The sequence below is a fragment of the Numenius arquata genome, chromosome 18 (genome assembly GCF_964106895.1).
Source record: "Numenius arquata chromosome 18, bNumArq3.hap1.1, whole genome shotgun sequence".
Taxonomy (NCBI): Eukaryota; Metazoa; Chordata; class Aves; order Charadriiformes; family Scolopacidae; genus Numenius; species Numenius arquata.
Genome location: NC_133593.1, coordinates 10,446,216 through 10,467,403, shown reverse-complemented (window position 1 = coordinate 10,467,403; position 21,188 = coordinate 10,446,216). Strand labels below are relative to the sequence as shown.

The 21,188-nt window shown below is 39.7% G+C and overlaps 1 protein-coding gene across 1 annotated transcript; it reads left to right on the top strand.

The window, feature by feature from the left end:
* Positions 1-472: 472 nt before the first annotated feature.
* CA4 (carbonic anhydrase 4) lies at positions 473-20,158 on the top strand. Its single transcript, XM_074160752.1, has 8 exons — positions 473-744; positions 11,710-11,763; positions 12,563-12,733; positions 14,946-15,103; positions 15,807-15,899; positions 16,166-16,229; positions 17,181-17,344; positions 18,417-20,158. Exons 1-8 carry the CDS (start codon positions 687-689, stop codon positions 18,603-18,605), a joined length of 951 nt encoding a protein of 316 aa, XP_074016853.1. The 5' UTR covers positions 473-686; the 3' UTR covers positions 18,606-20,158.
* The last annotated feature ends 1,030 nt before the right edge of the window (positions 20,159-21,188 follow it).

Below are 21,188 nucleotides of genomic sequence, written 5' to 3'. Positions count from 1 at the left end.
AGCAGGAAAGTTAAGAAAAAGTATTATTTAAAAAAAAAAAAAGGACAAAACCGCTCCAAACCAAACAAAAAATGTCCTCTTGGTTAATTCCCTAAGTGCAAAAGCATATATAAGTAAGGTGTTGGTATGTCACATTTCCTGCTACTGCACACAGAAGTCCCATTTTCCAGTCTCACAAATCTGCTCCAACCCTGAGAAGCTGTTTGGAGGGTTGCAGGGTAGGCACGGGGCGAGGGGGGGGTGAGGGAGTTGGGTTTTTGTTTGTTTCATTGGGTTTTTTTGAAACAAAACACTAACCTTAACACACACATTCACAGCTAATCGAATGGCATTTGGGCTGTCAGGGGAAAAAAAAAAAAGTAAATAAAAATGTAGCATTTTAGTAATAGGTTACTGAAGGTGCATAGGTTGCAAAGTTCCAGTTATTCACTACAGGCTACTTGCTTAGTGCTAGAAAACCTTATTCCTTTTGCCATTCATTCTGGAGAAATGAATAAATTTAGGCAAATCAGGAGTAGGGTAAATCTGGAGAAATTACAAAGGGGAGGAGTTCACCTTCCTGGCTATGGCTTTCAGGTCTGTCCAGGACTACTTACTCCAGTATAAAACTGAGAGCAGAAATATGATCACATACTAAGAAGTCTAATCAATTCTGGTTTCGACACTGAGCCTATTTAAAATAGATAATGGAATTGCTGTTCCTTGTTCTGTTCTCCCTGCACATTCTCAAGACAGAGGCATTAGGTAAGTCCTTGCCTGCTCTTTCTAACCCCATGTACCAAGGTTACATTTATTTATGTTTTGTTTCTGACTATCAGTACCTACAGTACAGACTCTCTAATTCTCTTATATGACAAATGGAGAATGTTTTCTTTATTTCTCTGCCTTTTGTTATTTGTGGTAAAATATCTAGTATAGACCTCTCTCATGAAGGAAAGAGTGGGGTTTTTTTTTCACCTTAAGAGATTCTGGTTGTCTTCCTCCTCCAAGAAAAATCAATGAGGTTTGACTTGATCTCTATAGTTAATTATATAAGTAAATTTAAAAAAATCAAAATAGAATTTCTTTATCTGTAAACTTCTTAATACTTCAAATAGCTTGGTTTAGCATTCTACTCATATTGCTTTGCCATTTATGATGTAAGATGAAATTCTTATGGTTGCCTGCTGAGGAAGAAAGAACGATATGTCTTTGCTGCATTAGCCCAGCAGATCCATCTATTTTTGCAGCCTGTGCACTATGTATATAAGTACACTATGCACTTACGATGACTAGATTAAATAGCGAGCTATAATTAGTATTCAAAAATGCAGAGGGTATTTTTATGCTTCTATTAGATCAGCAATGCTATAACATTGAATAAATCGCCTTCTCTATGTAAATATCAGCACACAGCCTCAAAATTAAAGACAAACACTGCAGTTCTTAATGGTAATGAAGGGTCTATTGTTTGCAGTAAAATAGACTAGACTGCATTAAGGAAAAAAAAAAGAGATACATTATTATCAGAGGTATCAGAGGGAAGCACTGCACCAAGAGCCTATTAAAGGGACACGGTTTTAAAGCAGATCAAGATTCAGTTTCCAGACTTAAAGTAACAGAGGTCTGAGGTGCTCAGAAAGCGCCTTAAGGGGACAGACTGAGCTCTGGGGAAATGGGGGTGTCTCCCACATTTTATTACTCTGTTCTTACATTAATTCTCCATGTCCACGACTCATACCTCACCTTTTCCAGATTTTTACCTGACAGTTCAAATACCTTCCCTCTTCTTTAGGCTGTATTTTGTAGGTACTTTGTCTCTGGAGGCTTCCTGCATGTGGTACAAGTAAACAGAAACACAAAGAACCTTTGCTCTTCCTAAGTCTACAACTAGTGTTTGCTTGATATTGATTACTGACTAATTACACTTTGCTAAATTTACTGCTCTATTAAGGGATTTATTACAGGATCTTGAAAGACTATTTAGAAAACCCTTAGGGGCTTTTATTAGATTACTGTTAGTAATTAGTGCTTTAGCAGTTGGAAGTAAGATAGGGAATGAATATAATATTTCTGTTGGTTTTTTTTCCCAACCATGATTATTTCCACTTTCCTCTCTGACTGCAGAGGCAAACTACACAATCATTCATGCAGAAGAAATGCACTCTCCTCCTGACCTTCTTTTCCAAAACTTTTCTTGAGGTAGAAGCTTCACAGGATACATTATGCTAAGTTAAAGGCTGAACATTTCAAGCAACCTCAATGTTTGAGAGTCATCTTAAATTGTTTTTTGTTATATTTGGAAGGTATCTTTTTTAAAAATTAGGGATTTCATTTCTATCTGACCACTTTTCAGAACTAGCTTGAGTGATATCCACTTATCAACTCATTTAACACACCTCTACGAGGGCAGCTTCATAATTCACCACACTTAAATAGTCAGTATGACTGATTGCTAGTCTTTCAAATTGCTTTCAGCCTTGACCTGTCTTAATATCATAGCAGCTATGTTTTAAAATTATTACTAATAGTCCTTATAGGGCTTTATAAAGAAGTAAGATCCATTATCTTCATTCTACAAAAGGGAAACTGAGGCACATTAGTGCAGCCACCAGCACCAGGTGGAGAGAGAAACTATCTAGCTTGAATCTCTGTCCAACGTCCCATCCACCGACTGATATGGATCTCAGTTAACATATTCCATTAATAGCTGCACTGATGCATCTCAAATGGCTTGCTTGATTCCTCTGAGAGATCAGTGACCCTTTGGTACTGCTATTAGGCAGGTAGGAGGGAGGAAAAACGTCTGCAACAGGAATATTCCAAACCTTTTGAGAGAGCTGTTTTATTAATGATAGATTCAGTCTAGTGCCATCCAGAGAACAACAATTGTAGAGGACCACAATATACGTCCATCTAGAAGCTTTGTAGTGGGGTTACAGCGAGCTCCATGTGTTACTGAAAAATAATTTGCTCTAAGAGAAGTTGAATGAAACCCAGCGTGGTTTAACCTTTTTCTTTATCACAGACTAGGACTCAGCCATGAGAAGACTTTCTCCTACAGTTCATGCTCTAGTGCTCCAAAAGACTGATGGCATGATAGAACACGATTCCTCTCATTTTCTATATTTCTACTTACATACTTTCAACTTCCACAAATACAAAATCTACATAACTGTGCTGGCACTAATTTTGTCAGCATTAATTTTCAGTCTGATGTTTCTTCAGCACCCTTCAAACACAAAGCACACCTGATATCTCTATAAGCAGCATAAAGAGATGCTTTAACTTCTTCTATTGCCACTTCTAATGTTATAGACTGCACACATACTGGGATGCGGGTGCCCACAGATACACTCTGGGATGAAAAGTTGCATTTTCAGTTGTTTAGGGAAGAAGAGTAAAAACTGCAATACAAGACCTAGAACTCATAGAAAAGGCAGGAAGACATAGTTGCTTTAGGCAGCAATCGAAAGATTCTTTAAGAAATAAGAATTACCTGAATTCTCCTCTCTCCACCCACCTAATCCAACAAATGAGTAAAGATAACTGACAAGCTATCACTGACATTATCTCAAAGTGGCTACCTCAGCTATCTCAGTGCAGACAGACTTTAGATCTCAAGTCATCATCCTTATGCAGGATATATTGCTTAGGGCTTCCTTCTCTTTCCTCCTGGTAATCATTCAAGGTGCCAAAACAGAGTGAAAGGCTTATCTGAGTCTGCCTACCATCATCTGTACCTATCAGTGTGTGCTGTCATGGTCAGATCCACTGTGTGCAAGAAGAAACAAGAGCTCACGTTTGCCAGGTTGCTGAGCATGCACTAAGAGCAAAAAATATCCACCGATACTGCTCTGTACTCTCCCCTCTGTAAGGCTGTGTAAACTGCACGAGCAGGCTTCAGGCAGCAAAGAGTTTTCTAGCTTTATCATCTGTGCTGGACCAGTAGCAGCACTGAGTACTTAATATCTTTGAAACTCTGAAATTTTTTTACTCATGAGCTTTCCCATTAAACATGGATCCTGCAATGAAATTTTAGGAAATGAACTTTATAAGAGGGACTGTTATGGTGAACAGAGGTTTAGCCATTGTCATATTTGGCTTAAAATTGGAGGGGGTTTATGACTGGGAGAAGAGTGGACATAGACTGCTTGACCAGGATATCTAAGGATGCAAATCCTGTAATTGCAGAGTACGCTTATTTCCTTCCACAGCTTATGATAAAGGCCCAAAGTGGTAAGGCCTTGAAACAATTTCATTCTCACTCTCTCTTTGACACTAAAATTCAGCAGAAGACAGAAAGGCGCTTGTGGCAGAGCAGCAGATGAAAGAGCAGAGCCAGAAAGCAGCTCTTCAGTTAGCTGTAACAGCCTGTTTCATTCCGGGTGGCAGAGAACCAAGCCCAGCAGGCAAAGAAACAACACTGTGTGTCACTGGAAGACTCCTGAAAGGCAGCTACAAGACAGTATTAGAGTCATATATGGAATAAACTTGGAAATGTTTTTAACTTACGTTTCTGTAGCCTGCCAGGCATGGCATCCAGACACATCTGTGTTGCACAAATGGATAAATTTGTGTCAGAACAGGAATGCCTTGATTCTCTTCACATTAATCTACGTGTGAAGTTATTCAAGCATACGTACTGTGCAGTCACGCCTTGCTGTAATCTACATTCATCTGCAAATCCTGATTTCTCTTAAAGAATTACATATGTAAGCGCTATAAGATCACCTCTGCTGTCTCTACCACACATGAATCCAGCAACCTCCCCTCATTCCCATGCACAACTTCTGAATTGCCGAAGAGTGAGTGCATTTAGCATGTAGTGATGAATGACTGGTATCACAGATGAGATGAATCCCACTTTGTTTTACTTGTGCTGTGCCTAAGGCAGCATACACCTATGTGATGCCTTGATAGACATCGAGGTTCTTGAGCAGACTGGTTTTTTAGGCCGATGCATCCAAGGCCATCACAGCTCCAAGTTCAGAAATCATTGTTTGCTAGTTTGCAGCCTGATTCTGGCAACGTGCAAGGAATGGGCAATTTTCCATGTACACAGTGGACCCAATCACATTATTAATGCTCCATTTAAGGATCAGCCTGACTAGCATGAGGACATGACCTTGTCATCAATTTGTTTAGCTGACCTCATGCAGAGCTGCGATGTGCTGCATCACCTTGTCCTTCTCCAGCGTACAAGGCAGGGTGCTTTCCTGCTGCTCTTCACTTCAGCTCTGGGGGAAGGGAAGGAACATGGTAGAAGCCATACATAGGAGCCACATGCAGGTGACAGGGGATGTTACTTCAACTTCAGAATTACTCTCCTTTCTCCTACAGCAAAAGGTATCAGCATAAGAACTGGAATATCCCTTACATGCTGCAAGTTGTGCACTGTGGTACTTAATAAAATTGGAGTCACAACTTCTCCTAGACCTTATGTTTAGATTTTGAAGACTAGAAGCAGAAAAGCAGTTTCAGAGACAGGTGCTTCTGTGCATCCCCTTTCTTTTAGCTGTCCAAATAACCAGCACAAACCTTCAAGACATGCTGCAAGGTCCATTTCCTCAGCCAGGTGTTTGTCTCCATCCAAACAGGCTTTTTTTCCTGTTTGTGGCACTGCAGGAGAGGCTTTATTATGTTGCAGAATGTATCCAATGGCCTGTTATTAGATTTCAGTCCCATTTCTAGCCATAGGATCGGTCATCACAAACCCAGCACAAGACTACAAAGGGACAGTAAAGCCATGAAGTAATTTGTTTGAATTAAATTTGAAAAATACTAAAAAAAGGATTTCAGAATTTTGACACTGCCTTTGTTGTAAACAAAGCAAAGCAAAATATCCCACAGAAGCAAATTACCTTAGCCCTGGATACTCATTTTTTGTTAAAGGCCAGCTTCCTTCTTTGATACAGCAAATTTATGAGGACACACATATATGACAGAGGCCACGACAGTATCACAGGTCTCAGCCAAAAACATTCTCCTCGCTCTCTGACACAAAGGAAGTAGTTTGCAAGTGTTTATAGGGCATATCTAGAACCCTCCAATCTCTTTGGATTTTTCCTTTAGTTTATATGTGTTACAGTCAGACATCTCACTAAGCATGTGATTTATGTATATGTGTGCAAATTATAAACATTGTGCTCAAATCAGATATGATTCCTTATAATGCTTCACTACTAAAATTAAGCTTATTTTCAAGGCTAACTCCCCATAATAGCTTGGAATATACATGCATACAGATGTATATCCTTATGAAAAATAAAATTTCCAGGTAAAAGTGAATAGAAGAGATAGGAATGATCACAAACACTTGTTTTTACATGACTAGAGATACACCGATCTAGAAATAAACAGTTGGAACAGATTTTGCCTGTCAAAGTAGTTGATCAGGACTTCCTGAGGATGTGTAATACTTAAGAATATATAAATAGACTTATGTATATATGTTATGTTCGTGTTCAGCAATCTCATTAATTAGAAAGACAGCCTTAGATTCCACTTGCTTTTAAGTTGCTTTGTCTTTTGTTCTAAAGATAACAAGTTTCACAAAGCAAGCTAAAAATAGAACGAGCCCAACTCAAACCAAAGCTAAAAATATACTGCATGCAAAAGTAGCTTTTGCCATTTTCATAGAGAAGGCCAGTCGTCACTCTGCTCCAGAGCCAGCACTTACAACAGGTTTTAGGGATGGATTTGAAACCTGCAGACAATAGAGCAGTAACAAGAACTGTGACATTCAGGGCAGCCTGGGCTTTCTGAAAAGCAGGGGTGCAGTGGGAGCACTATCAGCTGTGTCTCAAAGAACAACGAATTGCCAGCGAGGACACAGCTGAAAGAAGGTGACCAGATCTAAAGGGACAAACAAAGGAGTCAGTCAGTGAAAGAGAGAGAAGGGATTTTAACTAAAAAGCAACAGAAGGTATTCTTACTGTCCCAGTACTTCAGGCTGTTAGTGGCATAAAGGTCATTCACGCTTCAAGAGATTAAATATAGTTAATAAAAACAGCTAACCGTCAACATATAAAATTAATACATTTCCAACCACTTTATCCAGTAGGAAAAAAATCCTGTTTTAGTAACTCTTTTGTGTGGCTTGTCAAATTAAAGGGGCAATTTTGGGCTAGCCTGAACACCACCTGTCTCATGGCACTGAGTCAGAGGAGATGCAGGTTTCCAAGCAGCAGCTCAGCAGGTCCAAGTAGGGCAGCAAGCGGGGAACAAGTAGGACAAAGTAGATTTAGGAACTTTTATGGAATTCAGGCAATCTGACCATGGTCCAAAGAGCTTAAGGGTCTTTTCCTAGATCACACAATAGCACACTGGCAAACTGCTAACAGCCTGGCTTCCAGCCAGAAGCACTGTCCTCCATCCAGCTGCGTAAGTGAACAGAAGAGGGAGTTCTCAACTGAAGGAATTTTTTCCTCAAGTTTCCAAGCTAGGCTTGATAGCTAAAACAATTGAAAACATTTACAATAAAATGAAAACAATACGTAATTGTATTGTTTTCCAGCTATTCTGGTGCCAAGAAACAGCTTTGGTCAGGAAACCAGTTGTAAATTTGACAAGGAAGAAACAGAGATAAGTGGGACTGCTTACTTGCCAAGAGAGACTCCCTAAATTTAACTGTCTTGAACTTTGTGAAGGAAGAGAAGGCCTTCAGCCCAGTTCAGCCCCACTCTAAACTAAAACCTGGTAAAGTCAAGGTGATATCTATGATATGGTGCATCACCACTTAAATCAAGAATCTATAATACAATGTAAGAGTTGGATATAGTTGATATTATAGCAATTTAAAGTCCAGGTATATACGTATACTGAATTATATTACTTCCAATGGTGACAACAACAATGCAAATGTCTCTATTTAATGCCAATTAGGCAAGGAGCTTTTGGAAATCCTACCTAGTATCTAATACTCTCCTGAGCAAAGTGTGCACACTCATGGCTTAACTCACTTGCACCAGCAAGGTAAGGGAGTAAGCTGTGAAACCCTCCAGGATAGCTCATATCTCAGCAATGGTTTCAGCACCTCAACTACAAAAACAAACAAAAAACACCAAGACACCAACTCCCCCCGCCATGTTCTGCTGTATTTTTCTGGGTAATAAAATAAACAACAGGAAAGAGAATGGGAGAGCCGAGGTTTGGTCGAAAGAGCAGTCAGGTGAGAGGGCTGCAGGATGGGATCTGACATGTACTGAGTCCCTGTAGGAAAGGGACGTCAGAGAAAGCGGTGAAAGACTTTGAAATGGAAATGGTGGAAAGGTGAAGGGCACGTTGTCAAGAGATGGGACAAAGGATGGATGAAGCTAGAACAGGAATTACAGATTATGAAGGAACTATTTGAATGCTGTAAACACCAGGGAGGGAAAGAATTGTTTAGGGTGGTTCAGTGATATTTCTAGGAGTGATGGGATGCAGATAAGCAAGTGGAAAATGTAAGTTATTAAACAGGAAACATTTCCTGACAGTGAAGGCTAATAAACTGTGGAAAAGTCTCCTAAGGGAAGTGGCAGGAGCCGCTCAGACAATTAAAACTAGACTAGACAACATACCTTAGGGCATAATCATACCCAAGACCACAGACAACTGACTGGATGTGACAAGTATCTTCCATTTTTGCTTCAGAAATAAAGCCATTAAGCCCAGGGCGAAAAATGGACCATTGTAAATGCAAGGTTCCTATACGTAGGGAGGAATCACACCTGACTGAAATGAAATATAAATGCAAATTTTCTTTGTAAGTGACACAGGGTATGGCAGTTTAGTTCCTCCTGAGCAGTATCTACACAAAAGATCCTGTTCTCTAACGTCACATTACCACCAGCCAAAAAAAAAATATCTAATTCACAATAAACATTAATTCATTGTTTGCTCAGTCATTCTGCAGTGTTTAATTAGCTCATTGTTTAAGGTTTAACAGCTTTAAGGACCTTTTCCTTACGAATTGCTGAATTTATATCCTGTTCTACTTCACTGACACCATCCAACTTTCTAAATCGCAACTGTGATAACTACTTGATAGAAAAAGAGTAATCCTTTGTTAATTTGTAGACTTTAGGAATTCTGCAGGAAGCTTGCAAAAATTAGATGCTGATTATTTGGTGTACATTGTGTTTGACAGAAGAAGGGAAGAATACACAGAAGTGTGAGATGTAAGGCAGCCGTAGCCTCCTGAGGGCTAGATTATTTTTTTATTATTATTTTTTAAGCTTTTTCTCCCCATCACCTTCATGTGCAGGCTGAAGGTAGCTAGCGTATGTCAATCTACTATGATGTGATTGAAACCCAAAAGCTTATTTGAGAGAACCTGTCAAACACCTGTCAGCTGGTAAAAAGTCAGCAGCTGCTTTGTTTGAGAAGGTTTGGACTCAGACTCGGCAATGAAAGGCTCCATAACCCACTTCCATTTCACTCCGTCTGCTACAGAGACACTGTATTAGGACCACTGACACCATAATTTGGTGATATTTACCTTCCCTCAGTGTTTACTGTGGTCGTCTTTGACTTTCATGGTTCTATGGTCATGGTCTAAAAGCTCCACAACCTTGCACCCAATGAACAATGAACTTGCTGCACTTACTCCTAATTGTAAATCATATCAACCATAAAATTTGATTTGCATTACAGTAATGCTTTGATGTCTAAGTTATGATTGCATTCCCATTGTGCAAAGCACTATACAAACCCAGAACAGTAGATCTTGTTCCAAGGATTTACAGTAAACAGACTGGAATACTTCAACCGACCTTGATTTCTCACCTGACAGATTTCCTTTCTGGTTTAACTCGCATCCCAAAGAGTTTGAGACCAAAGCTGCGCAGGGAATGAGCCTCTCATGCCACACAGATGCTACCACCTTTTAATATTTGCGTCCAGGTTATTCCTGCAGTGCAGCATTTTTTCTCCTGAAGGTTCAAGCACATTTAACTTGCAAAGAAAGCCCACTCCCAATCACGGGGTGCTGGTGCAGCCATTTTTAAAGCATATACTGACCACTGGGCTCCAGCAGTTGCCAAAAATATGTCTGCAGTCATTCATCTGTGTGAACACTAACACATAAAATATAATCAAGCATTGAGAAGATTGGCTTACCTAGTATTTGCTAGGCATTTATTGATTAAAATATTGATTAAGGCACTTGGTGACATTCTGTGCTTGGAACTTGTGGTTCTGCTGCTTCCCAGGGGAGATGGGAAATGGCTCAGCGCTGCTGGGGGTCTGGCTGCTGTCTTGTGTACACAGGCCTGAAAAAAATGCAACAATCAATTTTAGAAATGGCAGGTCCTAAAGCTAAGTTTTTTGTATGTTTAGAAGAGTGTCAAAAAAACCCAGCCTTGTCAAAACCAAATTCTTTATAATTACAAAATATTAACAGAACAACAGTGTAGAAATCCCTACAGTTGTTACTGTATGAATGTAGCAACATTGTTTACTTTTCTTCTCAATATTACTAAACATTTGCTAAACTAGAAAGTGAGTCAACATTATTTATAGTTTTCAGCATAAATTTAATTTTTGAGAGAGATGAACTAAAACGGTATCATTTTTTCAAGATTATATTAACTGCCACAAGCTCATCCCAGTCTCCATCTGTTATTACAGCCAGCCACATTTTACATCAAGGTTCTATTTATAACTTCTAAATACTTAATAGATGGATGATATTGCTATGCTACTGATATAAAGATAAAGGTGTTATAAGCAGTTATCAGCCTTCCAGCAGATGTGTTATACAAGGGCACAAATTATGGTAATTAGCAATCTAATGACAGGACTACTCCATAATAATCTCTAAAAATTGATTAGCCATTAATTAAAACGTCTATAATTTACTAAACAGAGGCAAACAGAAACTATAGTATTAATCATGATTATAAGAGGTTTTGAATTGTTATTGATCAAAGTTAAATAGCCAAAGAGAATTATTCCTGTTAAAGTCCATTTAAACTTTACTCCTGTTATAAACAACCACTGAAGCCTGCTGCAACAAACTAAATCTTACTTTTCTGACTAGATCAACACATACAAAGTTAAATCAGCCCTCTTCTTCTGAACTTCACATTTCTGGCAACAAAAAAACAAGATTAAGGTGTTCTATTGAAAAAATTTTCAACCATCTGTGTGGGATCACAGCTGAGTTAGAATAAGGAGTCTTCATTTCTTTGGGGAAAGAAAAATTCATTTCTTAAAATGCCTTATTGCACCAAGTTATCTTTAAAATACTTCCTGGAACAGAGGGAGATAAGGCATCTTGCATAAATAAATTTACAAGTATATGAAAGGATGGCAAGTACAAACTGATAAAAGGAAGCTTATTTTAACACTACATATATTCAGATGTGGAACTTTTGCCTGAAGAATTTGCTGGAGCCAAAGTTTCAAAAACAGATTATTTAGAACCACATCCCATCCAGAGTTCTACTATTTCATGCTGGCACACTTTTTGGAAGGGATATTAGCAGGTGATTCATTCAAGATCAGGAGGAAACTGAAGCACTCACTTCTTAGCAGCCTCTGTTGTTTATATATTTAAGATATTAAATATCTTACTCTAATAAAATCAGGCAGAAAAAATGAAGTTGTCAAAACTGTGTGCCCAGTTATCACTCTCTGAGGATCACAAGTTGCAAACCCATTTCACATCTGCTTTTTGGGGGGACAATTTCTACAGCTTTTAATTCATCTAATTTTCACTATCTGATTTTTTTTTTTTTTCAGTTGGAGTCCCTTGGTGTTATCAGTCACAGAAGTATGAACAGCCACACTGCAAAGGTACTGCTAAACAATTTATTTTTCCAATCACATCAGTGTTTGGATTCTTCTGTTTTGCAAAAGGCCTCTTTATAGAAATAATGCAAAACTACACCCAACTCAGCATTTAATGCTACGTGATCATGTTATATGCAAACATAAATGCTAAACGGGATACCTAAAGAAGGGTATTTGCAGATATCAGTGTTTGTTCTAACTCTTCATTTTGTTTCAACCAAGAATAAAGCTAAAAATATAAAAATAATTCTAAACGTGCTCCAGAGGTAATCATGCCAGCAAGCTGCTTATAGATAGCTATTTAAATTCTTAAAGACAGTTATGAAAAATCCTAGTGTTCTACCTACAACTGCACCTTTTGTTTTACCAGCAGTATCCACGTAGGCTGCCTGATCCCTTCCTCATCCCTATGTCCTGCCCAGCCCTCCCTGGAGCTGACTGTGCCGGGAACAGCATTTCACTCTCAGAACCACCACCACTTAATTTTGCTTTTTGTTGTAGTTTCCAAATTTCTATAGCTCAGCCAACCTCACTTGTAGTTCACTTTCTATTTTACAGCCATTTACATATGCATATTTTCCTACTAAGCTTAACAGAATATTCTTGATGCATATTAATGTTTTTAAAACTACAAAAAATTATATGCTAAGAAAGTTCCCGTATTAAATTCCAACATCCAGAGACCTTTTCTTCAAAGATGTCTCCAATCTCCCAAGCAAGAATCTATTGACTGTTTGATGGGTTGGCTTTATCAAGGATTTGCAGTCTACAGAAAAATATTATTTTCTCCATCCTCAAACAGATCCTCGACAATGGCATTCATCATATGCCACCTGCAAAGGAAACAAACAGTCACCTATCAATATTGTCACCAAAAATGTCGTTCATGACAAAAACCTTAAGCCACTGAATTTTGAAGGATACGATGTGAAGGGAACTTCAAAATGGAACATAGCAAATAATGGACATACAGGCAAGTACTATCAAATTATTACTGTTGTTATGTTACTGTGCCTTCACTTAGAACCATCCATTCACTTCTTCCATGCCCTAGGCAAGGTGTCAGATGTCACTACTGCTACTTAAAGGCAAGCAAGCAAAAATAAGATAGCACCCCTATATTTCAAAAACAAAACTGTCTGAACCAAGGTCTTCTGGGAACTTTGTGGGAATTATCTAGTTTTTGAATCCTGGACGTGGTCCTTGTGGGTCTCAGCAGAAATTGGTTCTGTGCATATGCAGAAAGAGAACTCGAGATGTCTAGGGAACCTCTAGGACTAGGAGGCAGGGGAGTACAGGGGTTTAAGACACGTGTTGGCAGAGATATATAACTTCTGCTGAATGCAGAATTTAATGCTTCATTTCTGGCTTGACATTTCTGACTCTTGTTTCTGCACAAAGAATTCTGCTGAAGAACACAATCTGGGAAAATCATACAACCAGAGGCTTGCAGTATATGTGTTTTACCCGTTCTTTAAATGATGAGCTGAAACCTCAGATTTCAACCTGTTTTCTCCGCACACAGAAGCAATCTAATGTGAACTTGTTGATCTGCTACTTACTGATGCAGTAAACAGTGAATCAGTGAACAGCAAATAAGTAAACAGTGAATCAGAGAATAGTAATTCAGCACTGTTTCACTTCCTCCATTTTCTTCACTAAAAGCAATACAGTGATGATGCTGGTTAATGACTTTCCCATTACAGAAGTGTAGTCTAGAATCTCCATATTATGGTCACTGTGCATAGAAATCTTTTACACAAAAATTAACATTCAGAAGGATTGGTCAGAACTCTCATCTTTCCCAGCCATGCAAAAGGATTAGGTTTTTAATCTGGGTTTTTAACCTTTCTTCCTTCTGAGGGCAACTAATTCCTGTATAACGATGAGTACATCACTGATACCGTTATTGCTTAAATTACAGCTGCAGTTAGAAGCTCTATGTGAGATTAGACTATCATTATGTTCAACAGTGTGCAGATAGCGAAGGTCAGTGTATCAAAGGTCCTACAATCTAAATAAATAAATCCAACAAAGATATGTTACTCATCCATGTACTGGTAAAAAAAGCAAAGTAAGTAAATGACTCTTGCAAGCTTCCAGTTCATTTGGAATTCAGAACAGAAATGAAATCTCTGGGGCTTCAATCCAGGTCAAAACAACCTTTCCTATGGAAGGAAAAGTACTGTGCTTGATGTAGAGGTCTTTCTAAGTAGATTTAAATATCCCAAATGTCTCAAGCATAGGAAGTGAGGGTGATTTATAACTAGAAAAATATTTCCTAAGAAAAATTTGTTTTGCTGTTAACAACAGATCAAGCATCACATTAAATAGATGCAAGGACTTAGATGCTTAGGCTTAAGTTGCAATATTACTTTAAATTAAAACAGAATATCTTTAAACTCTGCCCAAAACAAACATTACAATGCAGACAATAGGAGATGAGATAAAAACAATGCTTAAAACCCAAATAAACTGTGATCAAGCTTACTTTTAAGAATACTTTGACAGAGGGTGTTCTCAAAGACAAAAAAAAAAAGGAATATAGGGTCTTCTGAAAGGTATAAGTAGTTCTGGCTCCTGGGGTTATAATGGGAGTGAACAAATCCCTACAAATCCCCTCAGTGCAATCAAGGAAAGGCAGCCTATTACCCTGTTTTCTTTAAAATGCAATTAACTGACGACACTCCAAGGGATATATCAATGGATGCCATAAAAGTCTACAAAACCCTTATCCTGGAACAATCCAAAGTAGTGTTCTGCCCTTTTCCTCCACTTTACAAAGGGAAACAAGCATCATCAAATTTATTTTATTTGTTATTATTTACTCAATTGAAGTAATGGGTAGCTCAGCTCCCCAGCAAGTCATTCAATTTCACAGAGCAAATCCTTGGTAGCAGTGGGAACAGAACCTCCAAGTGCTGTGCCACAGAGGGATGTCCAAATGCTGTTGCATATTAGAGGGAAGTGGACAGTGAAATTTCTCCCTCTCATTTCAAATTAATTTCAGTTAGCGTTTTGTAAGAGTTCAGCTTCTGCAGTTGAACTGCTGGAACACTCGCTATGAAAAACCAAGCCAGAAGTTTAGGATGAATTTGAATCTCAAGAACATACTTCTCTACTCTCAAATACTACTAATGTGTGGTCTGATTATTTCTTTTCAACTACTTATTTGTTTCCCCCAGTTAAAGTAACATTAGGCACATCCCCTAAAATTGGAGGTGGAGGTCTGGAAAAAAAATACAAGGCGATAGAACTTCATTGGCACTGGGGAGCCGAAGATCCACAGCAATACCTTCCTGGGTCAGAGCACAGCATAGATGGAGAAAAACAAGCCATGGAGGTAGGTGAGAGTGTTTGTGGGTTATGGCTTTGAGTCAAGAACTCCAGCTTTTTAAGACACTGTTGTCAAAATCTATTAGCTAGCCCTATGAAACCCCAGCAGTGGAAATGGAGATCCAAGGACACATTGTTCGCTAACCAGAACAGAGGTTATCAGGACAGGGGAAAACACAGTAGATTGGGATAGCAAAGCCACAGGAGAGACAACAAATCTGGACTTTTATAGCATTTTGGGAGGAGAAATATTTAGAAGTCTATTCAGTCTGATTACACTCTCACAATGCTTATTCAGATGATATATGCATTTCTGGGACCACAACCATGAATTGGCTTATGCAACCAAAAAATCCAGTATTGTCTTCAAGGCAAGACAAGTCACCAGTGCTGATACTCATGGATTGGTGGAAGGAAACTACTCCCTTTTCAAGCCGTGCTGTAAAAATCTGCCTGTTCCACTGCACAGGCTGAAAATGGAGGGCTGCAGCAGTCCACAGAGCACTTGACCTTCTGGGGAGATGTAGGAAATGATACCGGTTTTGATGAATGAAGTTTCAAATGATAGTCCCTTTATTGCATAGTTCCTGCCTTGGGACAAGGGCCTCCAGCTCTGTGTCCCCAGCCTGTGAGCAGCAAAGCAGCTCTGGCCCCACCACCAACTCTAGAGGAAAATGGACAAATAATTGGCCTTGACTGTTGTTTTACAGCTTCATGTTGTCCACATAAGAGATGATGTTTCGGATATAACAGAAGCGAAGAAACATGCAGATGGTGTGGCTGTGTTAGCATTCTTTATAAAGGTAGGTAGCCAAATTTTTAGTTGCCCATCTCAAATCTACCAGCAGTTTGGCAGAGTGATTGCGTTAATGTTACAGTAGTCCAAGACCTAAGCCCCCCTGTCTTCTGCAGGCATTCAGTGCCAGCACTTAGTTCCTTTGCTCTTTTCTATATACTGCTCGCTGTTATCTTCTAGCCTTGTGCCTCTTCTCTGTTTTATTCACAATTAAATTAAAGCAACTAGTTGTTGAGAAATGCATGATTTGGAATCAAAATATTTGCATTTCAGGTTGATGAAGAAAATAAAAACTATGCAGCTCTAATAAATGAATTACAGAATATTAAATACAAAGGTAAGACATTTGTGTTGGTCAAAATGCAACATACGGGCCCAAAATTGAACACAGTACTCAAGGTGGGGCCTCACCAGTGCCCAGTACAGGGGGACAATCACTGCCCTAGTCCTGCTGGCCACACTATTGCTGATATGGGCCACAATGTTGTTGGCTTTCTTGGCCACCTGGCCACGCTGCTGGCTTATGTTCAGCTGGCTGCTAACCAACACCCCCAGGTCCTTTTCCACTGGGCAGCTTTCCAGCCACTCTTCCCCAAGCCTGTAGCGCTGCATGGGGTTGGTGTGACCCAAGTGTAGGATCCGGCACTTGGCCTTGTTGAACCTCACACCATTGGCCTCAGCCCATCGATGCAGCCTCTGTAGATCCTTCCTACCCTCAAGCAGATCAACACTCCCGCCCAACTTGGTGCTGAGGGACATGGCTTAGTGGTGGACTTGGCAGTGCCAGGTTAATGGTTGGACTCGATGATCTTAAAGGTCTTTTCCAACCTAAACAATTCCATGATTCTATATATTTCTTTCGAGCACAGGTAGTTCACGGTCCAATCCTGTTCTAATTGCAGTAAAGATTGGTACTTGAAAGTTAAAGTCAAAGATAAAATTTGTCACTCAGAGCATCACAAGCAGGAGAAAATCTAGTTCTCCATATTTGCAGTGAAGAAAAGCCCCAGAAGCAGAATGAGTATTCCTGCTTCTGCAGGAGGAAGCAAAGCGAGAAGGAAAACATGCAGAGTGTTAACTCAAGAGGTGTGCGTAACTTGTGCTGGGTGGATCCCACAGTGGCAGTCAGAGGTCTCACAAGCAGTGCAGGGCAGTGCCCCAGGCGTGGGGAGCGTGCGTGGGGATGAGCCTTTACACAGCCACGAGCAGCAGCCGCATTTGAAGAAATATGTGACCAATACCTGCAGCCACGCTCCTTACAAACAATATTTCCTCATGGCTTGTCTAGGGCAAACAGAACAGATGGAGCCTCTGCCACTGAGTTCTCTTCTCCCACCTGAGAAAGAACTTGGAAAGTACTACCGGTATGAGGGGTCCCTCACCACTCCCGACTGCCATGAGGGTGTCATCTGGACGATATTCGAGAAACCAATTGAACTCAGTTCTTTGCAGGTAAGTCACAGAGGGATAACCTGAAGGGCCTGCTTTCGGTTATTTTGCCCCTTCCGCTGCCTGCTCGCTCACACCATTTAACACAGACTTTTTAGCTGCTTCACTGCTTTGTTCCCATGACACATATGCTGGCTTGGCATTAGTCTAAACACGTGCCAGTTTTTTGACTGTATTAAATAATCTGTCAAAAAATGGCAGGAAAGGGGAAGGAAGGGGAAATGACGATGTGAAAAGAAAGCCAAAAAAACCCCACAGGTAAACACCTAGCTCAGTGTTTCGTCAGCAGCACTTCCACTGTAGTCATCTGCTCACCCCCAAATTGCACTGCTTTTCTCCTGTTGTCATAAGTATTAGGATAGCAAAACAGAATGCTTAAAAATGCAAACTTTGAGACTACCAGCATCAGGTTTAAGCATCCCATTTTGGTCCTGCAGAGAGGAACAGGAGACTGAATCATGACTGCCTCTAAAATACAGATTGTTCAGCTGACAGAGTACACAATTGAAAAATTCTGATGTCCTGGACTGGACTCTCAGCAATGCTACTCACTGGCCAGCACATCTGATTTGGCCCGCATCTGTATTTTAGCTCCTTACCTGCAGCGTACTCATAGTGACTTCAGTCACAGGGCAATGCTCAGCCGCACACAAGTCAGAACATCACAGCACACAAGGGTGAGCATCTGCACGCTCTGTGCCAGCTTCTTGCTGAAGCAGTTAGAAATTTCAAGTGAGGAAAGAAATCCTGGTCCTCTTACTTCATGTCACTGTGATGGGATGAACAAGGACAGGACTGTGTGCGTCAAAAGGACTGGTGCAACCAGGCCCTTGAGCTAGACAAAGCGTTTGGCTCACACAGAAAGGAAGTCCCCGTGATTTCAAAGGCTAAAAGAAATCATCTGCTAGTGACCTCTGGCAGAAGCCTCCATCACATTGTTTCCTGACGGGTTTAATGCATCCATACAGTTCAAAACAATGCCACAGAGTAAGGCACTGCAGATTTATAACATCACAATTTCCAGTGTTCCATGGAAAAAGAATTTAACGACCTATTCTTTCTTCAATGTCTGCAGATTTCTGAATTCTCAAAAGTTCACTTCGATGGGCAGAACTCAACTCGCATGGTTGAAAATTTCCGGCCTGTCCAGTTTCTGAATGAACGAAAGGTGTACTGGTCCAGTGCCAGCACCCACCCGCCTACTGCTAAGGTCTTAATGCTGGTCCTGATGCTTACGTTCATCCTGAGTTCTCTTTGCCAATGAACACTTCTCACCTCATTCAAAGTTCTGGGCTTTTTGGAGGTGGTTTTTCTTTTTTGTTGCTGTTCGTTTTTTTTTTTGTATCACATATTCTCTCTAACTACCAACGCATGAATCATATCCGAGTACAGAATTTAACCTTTTCATCCTCCAGACACTAACCAAGGACTTCTGCTGCTGCACTTATATAAAATGAAACCCACTGCACTAAATTGCGAGAATTCAAAGGAACTGTAAGATAAAGCTATGAAAATTCAGATTTAAAAAAACACTTAAAAAAACATTAGGATGGATTATCTGCAAGCCTGTAGTTTTAACACAACACTGGAAGGACACTTTACAAGCTACACAGAGAACCTACAGGAGGAATCTGTTCTTAAGTGCCTATGAAGGGTTTTGCTTGGAGTATGTTTACATTCAGCACTGCAAATCAGGAAGACAGTAATATACGGAGTAATTCTTATCATCTCTACTTTAAGGTACAAGACAGAGCAAAGAAAAAGTGCTCACCCACAACTGAGCAACATTTGGGTCATCCTATGTAGCAAAGGATATGTGACAAATTTCGTCTGTACTACCACAATTTCCCCCCCAACCTTCTTCCTTCAGAGTATCTGAAGTTAATTTTTAGATGAAGATACTGGATTCCTTTCATCTAATCTACTGATTCTGGATTTCAAGTTTCTCTATTAAGCCTATTTATTCAGCCTAGTACAGTGTCTTTCTCTGGGATGCCCATGCCCGATACGATGTGCTAAAAAGAAAAAGGGAAGCTCGACCACATATATCATCATAGCACATCTGTGGGAATTCCCTCTCTTTGGAGGGCTGTATTTGAAGCATAAGACTTTGATGATACTTTACAGTTTTCACTTGACTAATAAAATGAGAAAGTTCAGGAAATGGCTCTTTGCAGTATCACATTTTAGATGCTATTACATTTCAGCTTGCATGAACATTTCCCTACAAATTCCGCCCCCTCCTTTATTTTTGTTTAATGGCATTCCTGTAAAATACTCACATATGGTTAAGATTCATCGTTTTTCCAAGAACACTGTGATTTGAACTGATTTCTTCAGATCAATTACTTCCAGAAAAGCTCAATATATTGGGAAATGGGATTTCCTTGTGCTATTCCAGTTCTCTCTCTGAAGACAGACGTAAAAGTCTTCCTTGGCTATTGCCATATAATATGTTACAGCTTCTTTTAGAATTTTAGATTTTGGCCAGACCAGAATAAGATTTCATATTAGCAGACTTGTATTTTTTTATTTAGGGCAATGTTTGCAAAGATGACTTTATGCTACAGCTATGTGGCCATTTTCAGGAAAATCATGGCAGTGAGACTAACCACAGCTCACCAAAGGAGAAAAAGCGGGGTGAAAATTATTTTCATATTTAACAATGAGTAATATAAGCTTATAAAAAACACATGAGAAAGCAATTTCACCTTTTTAAGTTTAGAGGAATGATTAAGACTTTAACTGTATTTTTAGCTAACTGAAAAACTTTTGAGAAGCAAACATAAATGAAAGATTAAAGTTTAAGTGACCTCTATTTTTGTTGCCTTGAGTTTTTATTTCTTTCATCCTTGCTGAAGGAGCATACACACAACACTCATTCAGAAAAGAAATGTGCCTTTTTTTTTTCCCCCTATTTTCTTCACGTTCAGGGTTGGGTTTGCATTTCTGGGGGGCCAGGGGAGGGAAGGGAGGGATTCGCTGTACATCATAGAATGTTTCTGATGTCAGCAGGCTTCTGGAGCTTTTAATTCACATGGACCATCAGGCTCTTATACGCATGTAGCAAAACTGCTCAGCTGAGCTGGTGCACACACCCAGCCCATCGGGCAGATTTCTTACTGTGAAGGAAAGGGTACCATGGATTCACACAGTGCAACTTCACCTCTGTGCAAACACTTGCTAGTTAGTCAACCACGATAAACAATTGCCTACTTACCCATCTGTTGAACATTTCTGTGTTAGCTGTATCCATTACGTCCCTCAACCTCCTACAAGTAGAGAATGCATTAAGAAATTAAGAGGAAAGATGGTTTGCTTTTACAAGATGTAATAAATGGAAGTATTCTGAAACGCTCACCTTTTAATGCTCTTTCAAGATTTACAAGCAACATAGTAAACAGCACAATCACACACAGAAGTCCCATAGGCCTGGAAGCTCTTGTTTTAAAGATCAATGATGTGAATGCTCCTCAAGATGCCTTCACTGAGAACAATGCCTTTTGCATTAAACAAGCCCCCTGCATCTGCTGGAAATATGTATAAGAGCACACCATCCCTTGCCATTCAAATTACTTACTAAATTCATGAAGTGATTCTCATTTCATAGGCAGCTCTCTTAAGGATTATCGGAAGAAATTATGGAGGATCTGGGTCAACTGTCATTTATCGCTAGCGATAAATGATAAATCGCGGGGACAACTTTTCACTAGGTTGTGCCTCAGTTTACCAAGTGGAGAGAGAGGAGCAGTTACAGCAATTAGTTATGAAGTGGGATTTCATTTACTATGAAACATATTAAAACATAACTAAGAGGAAGAAACAAAAAATCTGCTGAAAAGACAGT